The 24,123-nt window shown below is 37.6% G+C and overlaps 1 protein-coding gene across 4 annotated transcripts in view; it reads left to right on the forward strand.

Annotated features, from left to right (window-relative positions):
* The window catches only part of LOC136866028 (V-type proton ATPase 116 kDa subunit a 1), a 338,604-nt gene extending 316,561 nt beyond the window's left edge, over window positions 1-22,043 (forward strand). For all 4 annotated transcript variants that reach the window (XM_067142636.2, XM_067142639.2, XM_067142638.2 and 1 more), the window contains exons 14-17: window positions 9,221-9,328; window positions 14,423-14,645; window positions 15,186-15,357; window positions 19,626-22,043. In XM_067142636.2, coding sequence (XP_066998737.2) covers window positions 9,221-9,328; window positions 14,423-14,645; window positions 15,186-15,357; window positions 19,626-19,728 — 606 coding nt within the window. In that variant the 3' untranslated portion in view covers window positions 19,729-22,043. The remainder of the gene's footprint in view (window positions 1-9,220; window positions 9,329-14,422; window positions 14,646-15,185; window positions 15,358-19,625) is intronic.
* Window positions 22,044-24,123: the final 2,080 nt, after the last annotated feature.

Raw genomic sequence — 24,123 nt, forward strand, 5'->3', positions numbered from 1 at the left:
GATACAACCACAGGAATATCGTGGAACGGGACCAGTATGGTGGTGGTGGTGGTGGTGGCGTCATGGTGTGGGACGACATCATGTTGACTGGCCGTACGGACCTTCACATCTTCATGGGTGGTCAGAGGAACATTGTTAACGCTCGCAGATACAGGGATAAGGTACTGAGACCACATGTTCAACTCTTCAGAGGTGTGGTTGGTCCAGTCTTCCTCTTAATGGACGATAATGTCAAAAAGTATCAAAAAGGTGGAAGATTTTCAATTATTGTAACTCTCTGTGATTAGATTTTGATACGGAAAATGAAGCTGATTACTTGCAATAATGTCCGACCGCACTGCTCTGGTGGATGAATTTCTGGCTGGGGAAGACATTCATTGCATAGATTGGCCAGCGAGGTCTGCAGATCTGAATCCTATAGAACATGCCTGGAATGCATTGGGGAGGCGAATTGCATCCAGTCAGCCTCCACCAAGGACCCTCCAAGACCTTCGCATTGCCCTTTCGGAGGAATGAGATCGACTGCCACAAGAGCTCTTAGACCATCTGATAGAGAACATGCCACGTCGCTGCGAAGCATGTGTGGCCGCATATTTTGTTGTGGAAGACATTGCCAAGTTCTGTTAGTTGTTGTCAAAGGTGTACCTTAACAGTCAGAATCTTTCTGACACTGTTTTTTTCGACATGTTGTGTGACATATGGTGTGCAATTCAGCTTCCGTTTGTTCAGCAATCCATTTTGACATTCCTATCAGGCGATATGGCCTCGTTTCGTGATTATGCTTCTTTTGAACACTAGTGTACATAGCTCGACCAGTCTGGCTATTATTGTTTGTGAACCTGTATCCTGGGTATTGTCCTATTGTTCCTCTGAATCTTTTTTTTTTCTGCCTAATTGTGGTGAAGTCACCTATTAACAGGTTTAAATCTCACTTAGGGATTTTTCTCGTGGTTTTATCTAGTTTGTTCCAGTACTTTTCAATTCCTGGTTTTTCTCTTGTTATCTTGGTGCACTGATGTGTGTGTTTATCATCATAATGTATGACTTATTAGCATTTATGAGCCTCATAGTCATCAGTCTGTTGTTTATTGGAGGATTGGAGGATCCTCTCATTGACAGTGAAGGTCATTCCCAGGATTGCTCTTGGAGTCTATAGTCACCGAAGTCTATTATGTTGTCTGTTGTATGGGTTTGTTAGATTTCCAGTATCTGAATCTTCTGTTAGTCTAGCATAGTTTCTAACTCCAGTAATTTCCCTGCTCTGATTAGTGTCATTGTTCAGTGTGCCTATGTATGCCTTAGTTTTGGTGGGAAGTTTGCCACGAGTCTGACTCCCTCTGTTTCCGTAGTAGGCCTGTACTTCAGAACCCGATAGTCTGGTTGCATTGCTATTGTGGGCATCAGTGGATTATCACTCAGGATATTGATGGTATTCCTCTCCACATCGAAAACAGTTGATCGGGTGTCACCTGTAACCTTGGGCAGAAGTCTTCACTGGGTGCTCCTATACAAAGCCAAAGTCTCTTTTAACAAGGATATTCGTACTCTTCATCCATCACTTGCGCGATGAGGCCCCAGGCTTAGGGCCATCAATGGTGGAGTTTATTATTATTATTGTTGTTGTTGTTGTTATTATTATTATTATTATTATTATTATTATTATTATTGTTGCTTTTGTTGTTTGTCCTCTATATTAATGACATCTCTAAAATAACGTATAATAGATATCACCTCTTTACCGACGACCTCCTAATTTACTGCCACGTTAATATTAATGATATATCGAATGCAATAAGAGATATTAACTCCGACCTTCAACAACTCGGTGTGTACGCCAGTGAAAACTCTCTCCTCCTCAACCCCAAAAAATCTCAGCCATTATCGGTTCTCAGAAATTTATTAAACATCATGTCTGAAATTTATGCTATTCCTCCGGTGACATTAAATGCCACCGTAATCCCGTTCAGTAAGGAACCTAGGTATGACCCTGACTGAAACTCTTGATTGGTCTGCACACGTAAGAAGTACATGTAGAAAGATGTACGCGACACTACACCCTCTGAAATGACATAAGGCCATTTTGCCACAAGATGTAAAGATAAAACTACTCCAAACTTTGATACTACCAATACTTGACTACTGTGACATTGTCCTTGTTGATGCGACCCGTGAACTAACTATGAAACTTCAACAAGCATTGAACTCTGGTCTTGGATTGGTTTTTAACTTAAGTTACGATGCTCACATAACCCCTCACTGTACATTTCTTTCCTGGCTGAAACCCTAGAGGCGATGGAAATTCCAGATACTTACGTTGATATATCAAACTCTGAAGGAAAATCTACCCAAATACATCTCTTCAAAATTCCATTTATTATCCTCATTCCATAATTGTAACGCAAGATCTGGCACTTCCCTCGCTATTCCCATCAACCACTCTTCAATATATAACAGATCCTTTGTTGTGGCTGGGTCATGACTTTGGAATTCACTCCCAGCTGGTGTCAGGAACTCAGACTCAATATCAAAATTTAAGGCTGCATGTAGAGATTACCTGTTGAATACCGCTGATTGTTTCGTGTGTATGATGACATATGATAGGTTGTGTGATTATTATTATTATTATTATTATTATTATTATTATTATTATTATTATTATTATTATTATTATAGTGCAATGTACATAATATTTAGCTTCTTACTCATGTACATAGATCACTTTAATGACCATACTAATTTTTTCAGTTTGTATCTTCAAATCAAAATCTCTATTTGCAAATGAGGTGTCTACCTCGGTGGCAAATGGTACACTAAAATACATTATTGTCAAGCACTAATATTAAATTAACAAGAGAAGAAAATTTTCCTATAATACAATATTATACAATTTACGCTAACAATGTTTTCTATTAAACACACAGCTCATCCTTAATAAATTTATATTGTTTACAAAATTCTACTTATAATATCTCCTGTACTACTTACAAATATAGTCAACTGATATACAGTATGTGGAATTACTTCAAATGATACTATACAACTGGTATAAGATTAATATTTACATTGCATTTATTTATTTACTTTTTTTTTTACCCGTTCTGGATCCTAAGTAGCATAACGACCTGCTGCGTCTTAACCAGAGCCCCTTTTGCCACCACTTTTCAGAGTTCCTGAAGGGCCTTCACAGCTACCGTAGCGGTCCCAGGGCCCTCGAAGTCCCCACTGTACTTCACCCCTACAGGCAGTCTCCTATTTTGGCTGTCCAAACTCCTTAGACCAGGGGATGGAATTAATTTATTCACACACATTTTTTTTTAATTTACAATAACCTGCACTGGTCGAATGCCCTCTAACACTTCATTTATTTTCTCTGTTGCTGTTTATTCTCTTCTTGAATATCTGTACAGATTTTGGAAAAGGATCAAACACTACCCCTGGTAAACTCCTTCACGCCCTTCCCAATGAATGAAAATTTTCCCCGAATCGCTTCTGCTAAAATTCCTTCTAATTTTATATTTGTGGTCAGTCCTGCCGATATAATTATTTTCCAACTGAAGCCTCTCACGGATATCTCCCCATGCTTCTTCTCCTGTATAGGCTCTATATAATCCTATAATTCTAGATTTCTCCCTTCTATTACTTAAAGTTTCCCACCCAAGTTCCTTTAACATTTCTGATACACTACTCTTTCTCCTGAAATCCCCTGTTACAAATCTCGCTGCTTTCCTCTGCACACTATCTATTTCTTTTATTAGGTATTCTTGGTGAGGATCCCAAACACTGTTTGCATATTCCAATAATGGACGAACCATACTCAAGTAACTTTTTTCTTTTAATTCTTTGTTGCATCCTTTAAGTAGTCTCATTATGACATGTAACGATCTGTATGCTTTCCCAACAATGTCATCAAGATGACCCTTCCAGTGCAAATTACTTTCAAATCTCACACCTAAGTATTTGCACTTGCCATCTTTTGGGATAACTACCTCATCCAAAGTATATTCAAATTCAGTTTTAAAGCTCCTGTTTGTAAAAGTTGTAACAGTTGATTTGCCTCCATTAACTTTCATATTATTTTCTTCAACCCATTGTTGGATATTTTCAAGGTCCCTTTGTAATTCTGAACAATCCTCAATGTTGTTTATTTCCCTATAAACAATTATGTCATCTGCATACAATCTTATTTTTGATGTTATTGTTCCCTAAATCATTTGCGTACGGTATATTAAGAAAAGTAACGGACCGATTATACTACCCTGTGCAATTCCCTTCCAAACTTTCTCTTCCTGAGATACATTATTTCCTACTTTGACTTTCTGAACCCTTGAATTTAGAAATGTTTTTATCCAACTTGTAACCCTTACGTCCATTCCTATTCCCTCCAATTTCTTCAATAATATTCCATGTTCCACTCTATCAAAGGCTTTGGTAAGATCTATGGCTATGCAAACTAACTGACCTCCTGAATCCAACTGATCTGATATGCCCTGCTGAAATCCCACCAGTTGTGCCTCACAAGAAAATTTCTTTCTAAATCCATACTGGCTCCTCATGAACCAATTTTTATCATCACATATCCCTCTGATGTACTTTGATATAAAACTCTCCAGTATTTTACAAGCTATACTGGTCAGGCTGATTGGTCTGTAGTTCTCTGGTTTCCTTTTTAAATTGGTATTATTATAGATTCCTTCCATTCCTTTGGTATTACACTATTATTTATGACATTGTCTTTAATACCTCCCCAGTAATTTGATCGCTTCCTGGTGCTTTTCCTTGCTGAAGCAGTTGGATTTCTCTGAAAATATCTTCGTTTGTGAATGAGAAGCTTCTTGTTTCCCTCTGTCTCTCTCCCTCTCTATCTTCTGTTACTGTTTCCAACTACTGACAATCTTCTACTGAATCTCTGAATTCCCTACTAAATAGGTTTGCTTTCTCAGTATCTGTTAAATAGTGTTCACCCCCTTCTCCCACCATTGTAGGAATTTGGATTCCTTTTCCTTTTTGATTCCTGATATATGAATACAGCTTTTTCCATTTCCCTTTGTGGTCATTACCCTCTTGAAGTATACCATTCATGTAATTCTCTTTTGCTTCCTTTTTCACTCTATTCATTTCCCTCATTAGCTGTTTTCTAGTTTCTCTATTCTCCCTACCCTCTTTGATTTTCCTGTTTACTATTCTACATTTTCTTTTTAATTTTCTTATTTCCCTTGTATAATAAACAGGGTATGAGGTCATTTTACCCTTAACAGGTACAAATCTCTTCTCTCCTTCCCAAATGATTCCTTTAAATTTAGCCCAAAGTGTATCCACATTACTCCCTTCACTTATCCAACAACTGAATTGTGATTTAAGGTAAGTCCCAAATTCATCAAGTTTAGTTTTTCTGTACAATTTCTTGTCTTGTGTAACCCTCTTATTAAGCCTTTTTGGTACGAGCCCTACATCCTTTATTGCAGCCTTATGGTCTCCTATTCCTTCAATTACCTCAGTTTTATCAACAATTTCCCATGGTTTAACCAAGAATACATCTAGTAAGTTATTGAGATGAGTCGGTTCTTGTACTACTTGTGTAAATCCTCCCTCCAAAATTAACTTATTTGCCAGTTTCTGTTCGTGGGCTTCACTTGCAGCTCCTTTCCATTCAACTTCAGGCAAATTTAGATCTCCCCCAATTATTACCATATCATTATTATTGTTTTTACGAGTATAATCTATTATTTTCTCAAAGATTTCCATGTCTCTTTCCTCTCTTCCAGGCCTGTATGTTCCTATAATTCCCACCTCCTTCATATTATCACAAACTAATTTTATCCCTAATATTTCATCCCTTTCATCGGTAAACCATTCATGTGAACAGTAAGTTTCCTTCACCAGAATAAACACCCCCCCCCTCCCTTTTTATCTCCTCGGTCTCTACGATAGACTGTGTACCCTTCTGGAAATACGGAAATACTTCTCTATTACCCACCCCTTCTTTCAACCACAATTCCTCCTATCACCACATCAGTCTCATAAGATTCCATCAATGTACTGAATTTTAATTGTTTATTTACTACACTTTGACAGTTTACCAAGAGCAATCTCAGACCCCCTTCCTCCCTAAAACTTGACTGTTGCAATTGGGTAACTTGAAATTCCTTACTATCCTGAGTTTCTTTTTCTAGTTGACTGAGCCAGCTTGAAGTACAGCTGGCTCTTTCTGCTAGTTTTCCTGGTCAGTACATATCTTAAGATTAATAAAATCTAGAACAATATTTGCTATCTTTCGTTTACCTGAATTGTTTAGATGGAGGCCATGTTTTGTATAACAGTATCTCTCAAAACTGCTGCATTCAATAACCTGAGTATTCCGAAAATGTTTACAAATTTTAACAGTATCTGTATTGACCTTGTCCACTTCAATGTTCACACACGAGTCTCTACTCAAATCATGCCTGTGGGGCACGTTCACTACAAAAACGTTAGTGTGGGTCAGCTTCCCTAGTGTATGTTTAAGTTGTGATCTTACATTCTTGGCGTCGTCGTGAGCTACGTCGTTCGTCCCACCGATGATAAGCACTGCATCGCCGCTCCCGAAGTTCCTAGTTGCTGCTTCTACGTTTTCCACAACACTGCTGATAGAAGCTCCTGGATATATTTCTCCGGTTGCTGCTATATTCTCGTCGTTAATCACTCCCGCAATTCCCCTTCCTTGGCTATCACCAAACACAGCTACCGTCGCTGATTTAGGCCTAACTGGGTCTTGAATCTGAATTCTAGGCCTAAATTTTAAACTCGGCACGGCAACGGCAGCGGATCGCGATGATTTGGTTTCACGCGCGCGATCACTTTCTTCCAGAAGTAAAGTATTTAGGGCAGAAAACCTATTTCTGATGTTTATTTCCGGAAATTCAGTTGTAGATTTCTTCTTAGCCGGCCATCCACGAACTACTTGACACCACGTGCTCGAGTTTGTTACTTGTGCCGGTATATCACTCGAAGAATGGTCAGTCCCAAATTCTAGCGATCGCAGTCTTTCTTTTAATTCTTGATTTTCAACTTTAAGAGTCTCATTGTCCTTTTGTAGAATGTTTATAATTTCTAATGCACTTTTATATTCCTCATCGACTGTTTTCGGTGCTTCGTCAACGCCGTCCCCAACAACAACATTCCGAACACACTGCTCACAAATCCAGTCAACATTTTCATTAGTTTTTACGTCTCTAGGGCAATTTCCGCACTTATAATGCCACCATCGATCACATGAATCACACAACATTCCATTTTTCACTAATCTTCGACATTTTCCGCACTTTTCGTCACATTTTACGGTTAATTTATTCGGAGAATAAAACACTACGTCGTCATTACCGGGCGCCATTTTGAAAAAATTCCAGATTTTCTTCATGAGCCACTTGTTAGTCATAATGAAAGATGACCTGTAGAATAGCAATCCAGCAATCATCCGTTTGTAATTGCTGTTGTTATTAGTTCTGTCTTGCTCTATACTTCTTTATTGGACCTTAATCGACCTTGCCCATCAACCCATCTGTTATGCAAGATCTTTCTTAATAACCTGTGTTCTCTTTTAAGTAACTGGTTGACTTGTCCCTTTTGATTCAGGCACAGAGTCTCTGAAGCATACAAACCTTCTGGCCTAACAATCGTGCTGTAATTGTCTTAGTATAGCTCCTATATTCAGATCTTATTGTAGATATTTTTAGTCAGTTGGTACACCTGCTGCAATTTCCAGATCCGGATATTGGTAGCTTCTTCTAGACCATTCTCTTGGATTACTTCATCCAAGTACTCCTTGACTCGTCCAGTCTTCCTGTGGTCAGTTTTCTTCCACTGCGGCCCATGACTGATGTTCGTCGTGTACTTAGTTTTCTCAAAGGAGGTTTTCAGTCCTACTTTCTCTGTTACTTTAAGATGGTTCATCTTTCCGATTGCCAAACTGATGATGTTGGCAAAAGATAGCTAATTCATCTGCGAAAGCCAGACAACAACATATTCTCCTTTTGAATTTGGGGTCGAAACAAAACTGATCTTAATTATCTTCTTTGTTCAGTGATTTTTCTCCATTCTCTGTTATCTTAGAAAATTGAAAAAAGTGGAGAAAGACCATCCCCTTGTCAGACCCCAGTATTTATCTCAAAGAGCTCTGAAATCTCGTCTGTGTGTCAAAATGTATTTAATAAGAAACTTTCTAAGCTCTGGACTTTCAATTTATAAAAAGGAATACCTGAAAAGCTTTGCATAATCTGCATAATATTCAGAACTTGTTGAAAAAAGGGGAATGTGAAGTGAAAGTTGCTTCGTCTGAAAACTTGTGTAGAGGTTGCACATTAAACGACCATTTCTATGGTTATTACATGCTAAATGCTGCAGGACATGAGGTTGATGATCCCCATTTACAGATTATCCCTTGTAAAAATTCCATTAAATTCATTAACATATTGCTGTAAACTAGAATTAACACTTGCCTTCACTATCGGCTCTTACCAGTAACCTCACTGGTGTACCAGTACTCTATAAGCAGTGTGAGTTAATAGAGGTAACTCCAATGACTGAGGGACTGTAAGAGTCTGATGCATTACTTCATTTTGTGGAGGTATTCTCCTTCGAAGAGAGAGACCTAACATGCTGTCAAGGTCACTAAGCGATGCGTACTCATCAAAAGCTCCAAAAATATAAAAATTTACAATTACCTTTCAACTTGCTAAAACTTGGCAGAAACTTTTCTTAACAGTGGGCTTTGTCTGGTGAAAACCTGGTAATGTACAGTTGAATGCAGGACTCCAAGCGTTTGTTAACAAAATTCTGTATCTGATTTTAATGGCATTCATGCTTGAAAATTGTTTTCATGATTATTTACAGGATTTAAAATGAATTTTCAACTGAATTAAAAAATTGGAATAAAGAAAAATTTAAATCTATGTAAGACAAATTTATAGAATTACAAAAAAAATGTATTTATAACAGGATTATTGAAAGTATGTATTAACATAAATATATTTTATAGAAAAATTTGTTCAGTAATAATATATAATTGTATAATATAATTGGTTGTGTAGAATATAAGAATTACATGAAAATTGTGTGTGCATTAATAATAATAATAATAATAATAATAATAATAATAATAATAATAATAATAACTTGACTGAAATTCCTCAGCTTTTCATGGTATACACGAAAGGTAGAGTTCCATGATATCTTTTTTGTCTTCTAGGGAGCTATCCAGACCCTGCTTGTGGTTTGTGCACTGCTGTGTGTCCCATGGATGTTGTTGGCCAAACCCATACTACTAATAAGAAATCAAAGGAAAATGCATGTTCCAGTAAGTATTCTTGAGGTGTTTGCTTCTGTAAAGCAGGGACCAGCAACCTAGATGCTTATTTGATCTACAGAGACATTTTCAAATTATCTTCCCTTTAAACCATTGCAGTCTAACATATTTTTGACAAGTCTATTAATGTAATGGTGAAAAATTTCTAGACAGTGAATTAAGATACACATGTGGAAATAAATTGTTCTGTAAATAGTTGCAAAAATATAAAAGTTTACTGCCTTTCTATTAGGTTGTCACATAAGTCTGTAATACTTTAGAGTGTTGGTGCTCTGGTTGTAACATTTGACGTATTCTTCTCTTTGAGTTTAACAGAGGGGCATAGGCACCTAGAAACATTTGCACTGTGTATGAGGACAATGCCATTGGAGAGAGTACTGCAAGAAAATTTTCTAGTTTTAAGAGGTGGTGTTTTGATATGAGTGACAAATCACATTCAGGTAGACCTTCGAGGTTTGGTGAAACCCGTTTAAACAGCTTAATCCTCAATGATCTAATTCAGTGTACCTGAGGATTGGCAAAGGTGATGGATGACCATTTAACCATCATGCGACATTTGCATTCGGTGGGAAAGTTTCAAAAATTGGGTGTCCCGAGGATTGGCAAAGGTGATGGATGACCATTTAACCATCATGTGACATTTGCATTCAGTGGGAAAGGTCAAAAAGGTCACACTGCTGTAAGCTTGAATTTTGGAGATAGTGGGTTCAAACCCCACTGCCGGCAGCCCTGAAGATGATTTTCCGTGGTTTCCCATTTTCACACGAGCAAATGCTGGGGCTGTACCTTAAGGTCACAGCTGCTTTCTTCCCACTCCTAGGCCTTTCCTATCCCATTGTCACCATAAGACCTATCTGTGTCGGTGCAACGTAGAGAAAATGAGTGGGGAAAAAATCAAGGGATGGCCATATGTGCATCTTTGCTTGCTCATGAACATGTCCTCCATGAGCATTTATCACAGTGTGGCACCTACGTGGCATGCTCCGTGTAAGTCGACGGAGGTCATGTTGCGGTATCAGGTCGCATTCTTCAATGAGAGCCTGTTCAAGGTCTTGGAGAGTCTGTGGTGGAACAGGATGCCCACAAACACTTCTGTCAAGCCTGTTCCACACATGCTGGATGGAATTAAGGTCGGGACTCGCTGCTGGCCATTCCATCTCTTGAATGTCCAGTTCTCACAAGTCAGTTCTCGTGATGCGCGCTACATGAGCCCTGGCATTGTGCACGAGTACGAATTCAGGGCCAACACCGTATGCAGCAACCATCACATGCTGTAGCAGTATCTGCTCGATGTACCCCGCAGCGGTAAGATTATCACAGATGACGACAAGATCCTTACGGCCATCGATACTGATGCCACCCCACACAATCATAGAACCTTGTCCGAATCAGTTGCCTTCTTGGAAAACATTTGGTACGTACTGCTCACCATGGCATCTCTATTGGCGAAGTTGCCAGTTGACGTGGGTATGGGCAAACGGAAGGCGAGCTGCATGATGTTGCTGCGTTAAACGGGGCACTACAAACAGGGCGTCTGGGTCGTAAGGACACTTCTCTTAACCTGTTCCTTACTGTCTGGTCAAACACCGTGACTCCAGTGACCCTCCTGTGGTCTTGTTGCAGTTCTCTGGCAGTTGCTGAACAACGCCGCAATGCGCAGATGGTCAGATATCGGTCATCCTGTGGGGTTGTCATGCGTCCACGACCTTGTCCAACCCTACTTGTGAACTGGCCTGTGTCATTGTAGCAATTCTACAAGCATTGAATAACTAACGGAGAGATATTGAGATACACAGCAACACGACGAAAAGTCCATCCTTCCTGGATCAAAGTGACGGCCCGTGCGACTTGAACCTCATTAAGATGTCTCAGATGTCTCGTGGGATGTGCTGGTTGACGTACAACGTTCTCAAATGACAGCAGTAGTCTGTGCACCTCATAACGACACACGGACGTACTGCTATTCACTTTGTTTTGAGGGGTCACCTGACAGTTTAATGCATGGCTACGCCTACAGATGGAGTATAACTTCGATTTGATATACCCTGAGTATTTAAATCTAAGAATTTCATTTTTGTCCGTATTGAACTGAGAACGTAAGATAGGAAACTTAAAAGGGTCCACCTTTTCAATACAAATAAACGTTATAGTTTTATTTACAACATATATTTACACTTGGAACTAGTTTCGACGCTGTTTGGCGTCATCTTCAGCCAAAATGTGGGAAATAGGCATAGGCGAAAGCATGCAGACATTTATATTATACAAGATGTTAAATCAGTGTGATTAAATGAGAGACATGAAATCGTGAAGTACAATGTCAGTTTCAAAATGGTCATGAAGGGTGAGTCAAAATTGTATAAACATGAGATAGGGTTCAAAAACATAATCACTTAAAAAACATCTCGCGCCACAGCTTTACCGCCTTAGGTCCCGCAATAAACATCATAGAAACTGCCCCCACCTTACACGTAATGTTGCAACAATAGACCACAAATATTAGCAGAGTCAACTTCTAAGCTCTCAGAGGAACGTCTTCCTTAATTCGAATTTTGTATTCTTATCGAGCTGAATATGTTTACTACACCCTCAACAAATGTGATTCTTTAACTACCATGTTCATCTCACACTTGGATTTAGATATGTTATATGCATTTGTACAAGTTTGGATATGTTGAGCCCTGTCTCATACTTGTGCTGCGCTTGACCTATATGGCATCCGACGAAGAAGTGTCTACAAATTTTAATTCTTTAACTGCCAATTTCACCTTGTACTACGAAAAATTTGAATATGTTATTTGTATTTGAAGGTAGTATTTAACGAGTCCTAACTCGTGTGAGTTATAGCTTTTGTTTCACCCTTCATGGACTGTTTTGAAGTGGCATTACTGAATATCTACAAATTCAAACCTTTACTGCCAAGTTCATCTCGCACCATGAGTTCAGAAGTCACGTGCAATTCTACGAGGCTTGATTCTGTTAAATCCTATCTCGTATTTGAACTACACTCGCACCAGTGCCATTCAATGAATGAGTGAACGCAGACCTTTATGTGCCAAATCCATCACGAGCCTACAGTTTTGAGTGTGTTGCATTCGCATTTATCGAGTCCAAACTCACGCTTATGCAATTGTCTCACCCTTCACAGCTGGTTTTGAATTGACGCTTAGTGAATAAGTGATTTCAATCCCTAACTGCCAAATTTCATCTCAACCCAAAAATATTTTTAAAATGTTATGTGCATTTTTGAGACGATTGTGTTTATTGAAATCGAACCTATGTTTTGCACTACACTCGCGGCAGGCAACATTCAATGGAAGAGTGTCTGAAATAATTTGAATCTCCAATGCCAATCATCTCGAACTTCCGTGTGGTTTTGTTACAGTTTATATGTTTTTTAAGTGATTATGTTTTTGAACCCTATCTCATGTTTATACAATTTTGACTCACCCTTCATGACCATTTTGAAACTGACATTGTACTTCACGATTTCATGTCTCATTTAATCACACTGATTTAACATCTTGATGTATAATATAAATGTCTGCATGCTTTCGCCTATGCCTATTTCCTACATTTTGGCTGAAGACGACACCAAACAGCGTCGAAACTAGTTCCAAGTGTAAATATATGTTGTAAATAAAACTATAACATTTATTTGTTTTGAAAAGGTGGACCCTTTTAAGTTTCCTATCTTACATACCCTGAGTAGCTAAGGTCTCAAGGTGTGCTGTACGACCATTGGAACCCCATCTGCCAAATTAATCTTCACCTACCAGACGTTACAAAACATGTTCCCCTAATTTTTTTGAACTGTGTATTTGATTCCCCCTCGTATGTTCCTAATCCTGATACAGGCTATCATGCAACATACATTCGCTACACTTCACTATACCACTCAATACAAAATAAATTTCTAACTTCTGAATGGAATGCGAAATACAAGCACAAATAGACTCGCTGTGTTATTCAGCAATCTTGCTGCTAATTGGCAAGCAAAATTGAACATTCCTGAGGCTAACAGCTTATTCCCCGAATGTGCAACTTATCCTGTGAAGTTTAAGAATTTAAGGCCTTTTTACGTAATCACGCAATTGTGGCGACGGATCTTACCTGATTTGGAAATCGTGTTTCTTTCCCAAGGGATGAAAAATAAAATTTTCAGGACTGGGAAAAATGTGATTGTACTAAGCGGTAATAGCAAAAACAAAAAAAAACAAAAAAAAAAAGTGACGTGATAAGCGAGGTATTTTTATATCGATTTAATATGATGAGAATCAGGACTTCTAATTTACAACGTGTTAATTAGGAACGCACCAACGAGGTTTCACTGTATATGACTGTTTTTGACATAAATTACATGGAGATGAAAATATGCTGCCTTTTCTTCGAAAGCAGTAGTGATGCTAGTTCTTCTCCAAGAAGCGTTATCCATTGCGATTAAAAAGTCTTTTTAGCCTGACCCGGCTGGCTTTGAAACCAGTGATGCTTAATTCCTCGGCTATAGCTAAATCTTTCAGTTTACACATTTGACTTATAATTTATCTGTATTCTCATATTTGCATAATCGCACAGCCCTCTTTCGAGGTCTGGATGCTTCACTTTCGGCTGTGAAATGCTTGGAGAGTACTGTTTTTTGCCAGCCCCAAATGATGTCTCTCCAAGATTATACTTTCTTCCTGCTGAGCATTTTTAATCTTCAGTAACCCTGAGCTTTTCTGTAGCTATGCACAAGCGATAACAAGTACTTGTAGCGATACTTCATACATGGTTGACACTTCACTTCTAACGAGCTGCTGATGCCACACAGACCAAGGCTGGATAGTGCTGCAGTACAATGGATTCTGTTGTTTGTGGTGAAATAATTTGTGCATCCGTTTTTCTTCGCAAAATTCGAGAAAAAATATGCACAGATTATTTACATTTATATGGTACTTCCCCTTTAAGTGTAAGAATGCTATTGCATCCAACTTGATCTGATGGCAATGCTCTTCTAGAGGAGTAAAACAAGTCATGTTCTTGTCTTATCCATTTGAATAGGGTGATTAATCATCTGTAAATTGTTCATGAATTCTTTATTTTCAGTTGAACAGTAACCACATGCATCCTGTGGGAAATGAAAATGGAGATGCTGAGGCAGCTATTGTTCATGGGCAAGTGAATGTGGCTGGACCAAAAGAGGAAGAAGATCATGATGTGACAGAGATATTTATCCACCAAGGCATTCACACTATTGAGTATGTGTTGGGTTCTGTCTCTCACACAGCTTCCTACTTGCGATTGTGGGCCCTGTCCCTTGCTCATGCCCGTAAGTACTTGCAGCTAAGAACCTATTTAGAAATTTTTCATAGTATATCTGTTATTAAACCTTCATCTCATTTCTTTATTGATTGAAACAACTGTTTTACATGTTCTTGTGGGGAAAACTAAAATGAACTTGAACCTATGTAATCTTTCCTTTTGTAGTTACCTTCTACATGCATTTCAGAATTATTTTGCAAATGCCTCATTCAGAAGTTTTTGCATGCTGTCAAAATTTAATTCAATTATATTGAACTGATTTTTTGGAATAATTAACATTATTGGTTCCATTATATATATTTCCAATGCATCATTTGACTCAAATATTCTTACTATGTAGCCTATTGAAATATTAAATGATTTGTAATGCTATATTCAAATTTAAGTCAAGAATTTTTAAAAATCCTCTGCTAATTGAATTATTAGAAAATCTCTTTATTATTAATGGAACATAATCCTAGAATGCTAATTGAAGTATGCTGCTAGTAATTCTGTATTTTACCTGTTTTTCTCTACTCTACTAAATATGGGATAAAATTATTTCCAGAGTTGTCCGAAGTGTTATGGAACATGGTTCTTCGAATTGGTTTGTCGTCTGACGGGTGGGCCGGAGGGTTTGTCCTGTGGATTGTGTTTGCTATCTGGGCTGTCCTCACTGTTGGTATACTTGTACTTATGGAGGGTCTCTCAGCCTTCCTACACACTCTACGTCTTCATTGGTGAGTTTATTTCACGTTACATGTTAAAAATACACTGTTTTTGGTTCCTGTACTTGTCCAATGTGTTCAACCCATCTGTGCATTACCTTCTTTTTTAACTACCTACTGTTCCATTATTTTACAGCAATCTAATCTTCTTAAAACCTTCATTTTATCTACTCCTCTATTAAATTCTCATTTCATGTTGTTGATTTAATTCTTCCACATGTTATATCCTCATTTCAGACATTTTCTTCTTTTGCTGGCATATTTTTCTTGCTTTTCTCAATTGCGTATATTTTTCAGTATGACTTGTTCCTTTATGTAACCTTCTCTCTCTCTCTCTCTCTCTCCATTTTCTAATCTGTATCTAACCTGTAATCTTCATTGAATCATTCTTTATTCTTTTGATCTCCTCCCCCTCATCACCTTCTCTAAAACTACTGGATTTCTGGATAGGGAGGAAGAACCAGAAGAAGACTAGTCAGAACTTCTATATCAAAAAATGAAAGAAAGCAAAGAAATATTAGAATGAAACTCTCTACTACTCATACCCATTATTTTGTTTAATATGAGAGTTGGGATAAGTCGTGGCAAATATTTTCTTTCTTCACATTTGCACGATGCTACCATGCATTGGACAAGGACCACGCACACAGCACAATGGGACTGCAGTAACGAGTCAGGCTTCATGCAGAATGGATGTGATGAGGCAAGAACAGTATGTATACATCAAACTGGCTATTCACCAGGGTCGCATTGCCAAAGAATGCCATAGACCGCTTGTGGAAGCTGTAGGTAGGGAATAATGGCCCTTCTGTACCAAACTGATGAGATATACACAGCAGCAGTTCAACATGGACATGAAACAAGCAGAGACATGAAACAGTCCGGAAGACCTGTTATTGTCGGGACTGATGGGTCGCAGACAGTAATTGCCCATTCTGTGGATGTGGACAGAAGATGGACACTATTCAAGCTACAAGCCGAAACAATGCCACCCTTCTCCATGACTATGACAGACCGCAACTGTTCTAAAGAATCTACAAGATCATAGTTACGTACTTCAATTATATTAAATTGTATTATATACATTTTCGCAACCGAAACACAGGCATGATCATTAAGCTATTCAGAGTTTCGTCGGCATTTAAAAGTACAGTGCCGGACATTGAATATGTTGCGCTGATCTTCAGGAGCTAGCATTTCGCTTCAATCAAGCGACTCGTCTTCGACTTCTACACAATTTTGGGACTTCATATTTATTCAATTGTGTTGTGACTTCGCACCTGATAGTATATGCAGGCTGGCCCACTTAACTGTTCACCTCTTCTCGTAAACATTTTGAGGCACAGTGCCGCAATATTGCGTGTGTTATGCTACTCTTCAGAAGATTGCACCTTACTTCATATAAGTGACTGACCTTCTACTTCTTCTAGATTTTACTATTCAAAATTGCGCAGTGTTAATCCCCATTATCTTATATTGCTTCTTCAACTGTTTTTGTGAAAGACTCATCCTTTAATTTGTTGTTTTCCTATGCATTTTTGTATTTTTATTCGGCTGATGATGACCCAGATTGGTGGTCGAAATCGGTACCGCTTCCACTTATAATTAAATAAGAATGTAACACTACATTTCTTATTTACTTGTATTGAATAGGTTGAACTACGTTATTTGTTATTTCAATTTAATTGCAGCAGAGACTGTACTGAGACATCTTGAGCGCTGGCAATGGGAAATACTGGAACACCCACAGATATGTCTCCGTGCAATTTTTACCTTGTTCCCAAAGTGAAAGAACCATTGCGTAGGAGATGGTTTGGGACATGGAGAGAACATTGCCAGCACTGTGAAACACGAGATTGGAAAATTCACACATGGTGAGATGACTGGTATACAGCATCTCCCACATCATTGGCAACATGTTACGGACAATCTAGTGGATTACTTTGAGGGCGTACTGCAAAGGTTACTGTACCCTCTGACAATAAACATTATGTAGCACAAAGATTTCCTGACTGATGGTTCCCTTGCTTTACATCCTATACGTGGTAAACCTGGTAGTCATTCCACTAGTCATTCATACATTGCACAGCACCGTACGCTCCCCACTCTCATCTGCATATTTCTATCTGTCTGGTAGGTCCTGCATTTGTGCGGAAAGAATTAATTTCATAACCTATGCCACAACCCTCGTACAAAACTGGTTTATTTCTTGTTGATGTTTACCCTTTACTACATACTCAAACATTCATTGTGGGTTCTCAGCCCTCCTGATGGTTTCAAAAACTTTGTTATTACGAATAAATCGTGAAGTTTAAATTATTTTGACCAAGGTCTTCACTGCTTTAATCATTTCTGCTACATTTGTTCCTAATTTGGTTAATTTTTAGGTTGATTGGACATAGAAATTAACTGAAACAAATTTAAATTATGTAAAAATAGGTCTTAACATTTAATTCAATGTTTAAAAGATATTAATGAGATGGTTCCAAGCTAATTTAATATTTTACAAATCCAGATTTCATTTAATATTTAAGATAAATTAAGTGATTTCAAGCTACAGTATATCAGTTTCAAAACTTGACACATTCTAAGGGTAGCACACCTGGCTCTCACCCGGTGGGCCCGGGTTTAATTCTTGACAAGGTCCAGGATTTTAACCTGGATTTGAGGGTTGGTTCAAGGCCCACTCAGCCTATGTCATTACAATTGAGAAGCTATCTGATGGTGAGATAGCAGCCCTGGTCTAGAAAGCCAAAAATAACAGCCGAGAGGATTAGTCGTGCTGTCAACATATTGCCTCATAATCCGCAGGCCTTTGGGCTGAATAGCGGTTCGTAGATAAAGGCCCATCAAGGCTGTTACGGCATGAGGTTGGTTGGTTGGTTGGTTGGTTGGTATGTTTGTTTATATTTATTTTCCTCTCTTCTCTTCTGTTCTATTCTGTACTTTTCTATCTTCTTCTCGTACGTTATCCTCATTGAATGTCGGCTGTCATCAGGGCGATCTGGTTCTTGTTCTCAGCAAGTCGGAAAAGAGTGGGGGGTACTGAGCCCATACCATCCTCATAGATTCCGTGTCCAAGATATTCTCCTTCTTCCCCTACTTCTCCTTCCTTCAATACAATAAATCTGCAATATGCAGATGAAACTGTTCTGCTTGCAACAAGTGCTGAAGATCTGCAGACATAACTAAACTGTGTGATTGAACACAGTGCTGCAGCAGGTCTACATTTAAACACAAAAAAGACCAAAGTAATGGTCATAAGCAAACGTGTCATCCCAACCTGTTAACTTGACACTAGCTGGCACATCACTGGAGCAAGTCCAACGCTTTAAATATCTTGGCAGCGTACTTGATCACAGCTGAAATGATGCTGTTAAAATTATGTCCCAGATTAAACAGGCAAGAACTGCATTCAAAAGAATGAGCAAATTTCTCTGTAATAGGGACTTTTAAGATCAATCTCCATCTCGGTTTACTTTCTGTGTTATGTATGTTCTGTCTTATTTTATGGTGGCACGACTTGGACCCTGACAGAGAACACCACGAAAAAACTTGGATCTTTTGAGATGTGCTGCTGCCGATGCCTGCTCAGAATATCATGGGTTGACAGAATACTCAACACTAAAGTACTCCAACGCCTGATCAAAGAGCTAGAGGTCATTCACAACATCAAAAAGAAGAAACCTGAGTACTTTGGCCATATCATTTGGAATGATAAATATAGACTTTTCTATCAGTATGGTTTTTTTTCTTCATCTTTGTGAATAAGTTCCTCTCAATACAAGGAATGATACTGGCATAAGTGAACAGTTACTAAGTTAAATATCTAGAATCAGTGTACTGAAGTTATTGGATGACTTTTTTGTTTTATTTTGTCCTTTTTCTCGCTAGCCACTGAATGTAATGCATTCTACCAGCTGCATGCAATAACCCCCTACATAATTGGCAACTATATAATGTTCTATTTAACTGTGTATATTAATAATAGATATTTTATAAGTTTGTTCACACATAGTAGGGGTAAGAGGCAGTCTGTGGTGAAGAAAGATGAAAGAAACTTTGGGGTTGCGAGGTTCTAGCAGCGAACTCCTCAACTTTAGTAATATTTCGAAATGTTGTAATATTCTTCACTTGGTGTCATCAGTTAATTTCTGATTTAGTATTGCAGGACAAAAGTTTCACTGCCCAAATTAGAACAAGTTTTTCAGATTAGTGTCCATCAAGATAATGTAAGTACTTACCAGTAATTGGAAAATAATTTGCAATCATCTTTTCAGGGTGGAGTTCCAAAGTAAGTTCTACAGTGGACTTGGCTACACATTCCAGCCCTTCTCTTTCGAAACTATCCTGGACTCAGCCTCGCAGACACCAGAAGAATAAGTAACTCATAATTCATGTGATTGGATTCTAGTGGTAGTAGAACTTCATAACGAAATATAAACATTTTTAGCACTTGTAAATGTTATTTGGTGTAGGAAAATGCAGCAGTAGCTAACAGATTTCATCATTTCAGTAGTTACCAGAAGAAACAACTCACCAAGTTTGTAAGTACTAGTTACATAAGGATATTCTTGTGAGTGGATTTGTGTTGCAGATTTCTTTCCAGACTGTACCTATTGTTCCATAATTAGATTTTTTTTTAATTTGCAAATACTAAGTTATCTGCCAAGTCATTTGTGTGTGGTATTCAAACATACATTCATTGTTATAGAATTCCTTGTATGTAACATGGACTTGGATAATTTGTGGCTTCCTCGTGCTTCTTTGGTGATTGTTTATTGCTACCAGTTACATTCACTGTTAAAATATTTAAAGGAAAATTTCTGGTTGCAGTTCTTGTAAATAACAGCAGATCAGAAATCAGCAATTTCCTTTCCCCCCTTTCGGTAGATTCATGTGGATGTTAGATTAATTTAAAATATCCAGGTACTTAATTATTGTACAATTAGAAAAAATATATTCTATTTAGAAAGTAAGAGGGTTTGAAGCAAAATAATATTTATGTACATGAATAGAAGAATGACAGGCTCCTAGGAATTCAAATTTTTCTTAAATAATCCTATTAAATATCATATTTACTATAACATGCTGGTAAAAGGAAAGTAGGAAGAAAGAGGCTTACACAGTGAAGGTATTAATTCACCCATGGTTTTGTAGGTCAATTGAAAAATTAAATTCTTCAAAAATTATATCTTCATCAGTGCAAGAATCTGGTGAGAAGTGATCTGCAGGATGATGGAAGAGTAATACAGAAATATTTGCTACTATAATCCTAAACTACAGTGTAGGTTTCTTTTTGTTCCCTGAAGACTGTTGGGTAAATATTGTATGTACGCACATCATATGTCTTGTATACACACATCATGTGACTCTGCCCCTTCACAAATTTTACAAATGTTTAAAATTACTGATACCCTAACGTTATATGCAACTCTTCAGACATAAGTCCTCTTCATGATGTGTGGTGGTGTTTTTAATCAACAGATTAACTTGAAACGTAAGAAAATTATAAAAACAAATGCATAAGCAGTATTATTATATAAACCATTAAACTCATAATCATGTATTGTTCCCCTTTGGAGTAAAGTGTAATTCTCAATTTTATCTGCACCTTACATCACTACTTCTTTTTAACCCACATAACTGTTTGGGTGATAATAAGTGCGATTCTCAACCCTGCCTTGGACATTTTCTGAAAATTGGAAGCTAGAACAGTCAAATGAGCTTTACAAGGACAACTGGCCATTCTGCTCTATTCATCAGTACGTTACGGTGCCAGTAATCGGTTTTTCTTTAAACCAGAATTGATACCGCCTTCTTACTCAATTATTTGCCTTGATAACTGTGTTGCATTACTCTTCATGTTTATTGCTGCTAAAGCTTTTCTGTTTTATAATAATGCATGAAGGTCTTTTAATTGAATATTGTATATGCAGTTGACTCCACTGACCAGTCAGAGGAATTATTTATATGGTAGAAGTGAAGTGTATGGAGCTCGCATCTCTTTTTATATTGTGTTTATTACATGCCATTGTACAGTCACTTTCTATTCATGTGGATATGTTATTTTTGTCAGTACCCTAATAACTGAAACTGAATACTGATATTCTTATCTGAATGTTAAATACAAAGTTCAGTTGACATTGCCTGGAGTATTTCAACATGCTTGGTTTCATGCATACAGAATGTAATTTAGATCTGATATGTTTTTACTAAAGTGAAATCTCTTTTGTTGTAAAACATAATTATTTATGAGAAAAAATCAAATGTAATTTATAGTTTTCCCATGCATGTTATTATAAACTGAAACCCGTCTTAGTACAGGCAGTTTGTTATATTGTACTCTCTGCAAAGAAAATAATTTGCAAACAAATAAAATGTAATACATATTAAGGATACTATGAGTCCAATTGTCCTTCATTGAGAGAGGTTTATTATTGGTATAATAGTTTTCTGTATCAAGTTTCTAAGCTGTGAAAAGTTCTGAATATTATGTTGCTGTACAAATAAGTGTTTTGTATAATGTGATTGTAAATATTATATATATGGGACTGTAATAGATGTGTATATACCCTCCTTGCTGTAAAAGTACTGGAATGTAATTATAGAGGGAGTAAGTCATAGAACAAGATGTGCACTTTGTTAAATGAATCATATATTGACAAATGCAGTATTAAATTAATATATTGTTCAAATTTGTTGTATAATATTCTTTAATGATGTTTAGTGAAAATATAAATAATATGGATGTGTATAGACTATTGCTTGGAACACATTTAGTGGATTTTCATTGAACTTCAGTAAGCAGGCGATAGAAGCGCTGGCTTTCTCAGCCCAAGTTGGCGGGTTTGATCCCATCTCGGTCTGGTGGTATTTGAAGATGCTCAAATACGCCAGTTAAGTGTACCTACGAACCATTAAAATAGTTAATGGGATGTAAAATTACATTATGGACAAGCCTTGACCATATTCTGTGAAATTTAGGCAGACATTTCAAAGCTATGGAAATAAATAAAACATGACAACAGTTTTAGCAGCAAAGATATGCATATAGATTAGCAGTTTGGTATGTGCTCGCCGCTGGACAGAACAGTCTCATTGCACAAGTCCCGGACGCCATGATGAACCCTTCTCACTGCTATGAAACTATGAGCACCCACCCAGCCCTTGTCATTTTGTCTTGATAAGGGCTACTGAAGATTAGTAGAAACTTCAACATATTTACTGTATTATATTAGCATGACCTAATCTTCCAGAAAAAGATCAAGGCTTGTTAATTGACACAGACCATAAAACCCTGCACAGTATAACATTATTTATTATTCGGTAAGCATTTTTGCATTACATTTACAGTAAAACCTCTCTATAACGGACACCTTCGGGACCAAAAAAATATCCGTTATGAAGGGGTGACCGCCCGAGAGATGTTATGAAACTAATACCATTAAACAAAAGTTGGAACACAATATATGTTAACAATTCTCTCATATGTACCTTTAATTGTATATTGTATACAGTATTGTACAATATACTGCATTGTACTCATGAGAACATTGTAGATGGGCTGCTGCAGCTGCGATGTACTGTATTAAAGAGACAAAAACACTTCTATGGAAACCTCTATTGAGCACACTGTACACTATTACCATTCACCATGTTAAAATTAAGAAGAACAAAGAGTTTTTGAAACTTTAAATCAATATGTAGATGTTAGCAATCTCTAGCACAGTACAGTAAAACATTAGCACGTGAAAAAATCCTTAACGTTAGTTTGTTTTGTCCATTTCGCTTTAGCAATGATATTTTCACTATGTGCATAAACCCTGGGTCAAATTTACACCTTTTTCATCGTTTTGTTTAAAGTAGAATTCTTTCAGTCGCTTAACAAAGCTGAAAACCTCACTGTACTAGGTTATTGGTAGCACATTAATTTCCATATTTTCTTCAAAGTCGTCATTAGCATCACCGTCACTCCCGCTTTCGTCAGAATATTCATTTTTGTCCTTCCTTTGGATTGACTGAAGAATCGTTTTCGTGTCTCCACTCTCACACTCAGTTGGAATATCTGAATCGATTTCGATATAGGTGTTCACTTGTACACTGTAACCTGCTGCATTAATCAACTGTTGTGTTGTTTCCATGCTGTCAGGAAGGGTATCCGATTCTGTTTCGGGATGTCCACCACTAGCAGGAAACCCAGCTTTCAGAAAACAGTTACGAATTGTTGAGACTAACGTTTTTCCATGCATTGGTTATCCACGAAATTGCTTGGAGAACATTCAGTCCCTTTGCCAGTGTTTGAAGGGTTACTTCATTCCCGTTAAGTTCTGATACTATGTGCTTCATCACTAACTTCTGTACATAACCTTGAAGTTCTGGATCACTCCTTGGTCAAGCGGCTGAGAAACGGATGTTACATTTGGTGGGAAAAAGATTATCCTCACATTTTGCAACTTAATTGTATCTGGATGCGATGCTGCATTATCAAGGAATAATAGCTTTTCACTCCTGGTGTATCATTTTTCTGTCCAATTGTCCTAGCCACTCTGTCATTTCTCTGGTCATCCATGCTTTCCTATTCGCTTTCCATTCAATGCCAAATTTTGTAACGTCCATATTCTTAAAACACCTTGGTTTTGCAGCTTTTCCTATCACAAGGGGCTTCTCCCGTTCTCCACTCATACTTGCACATAACAGAACTGTAAGACGTTCTTTAGCACCTTTTCCGCCAGTACAACGATTTCCTTTGAAACACAAAATTTTTCGGGTAAAGCA

Source organism: Anabrus simplex, chromosome 3 (genome assembly GCF_040414725.1).
Source record: "Anabrus simplex isolate iqAnaSimp1 chromosome 3, ASM4041472v1, whole genome shotgun sequence".
NCBI lineage: Eukaryota > Metazoa > Arthropoda > Insecta > Orthoptera > Tettigoniidae > Anabrus > Anabrus simplex.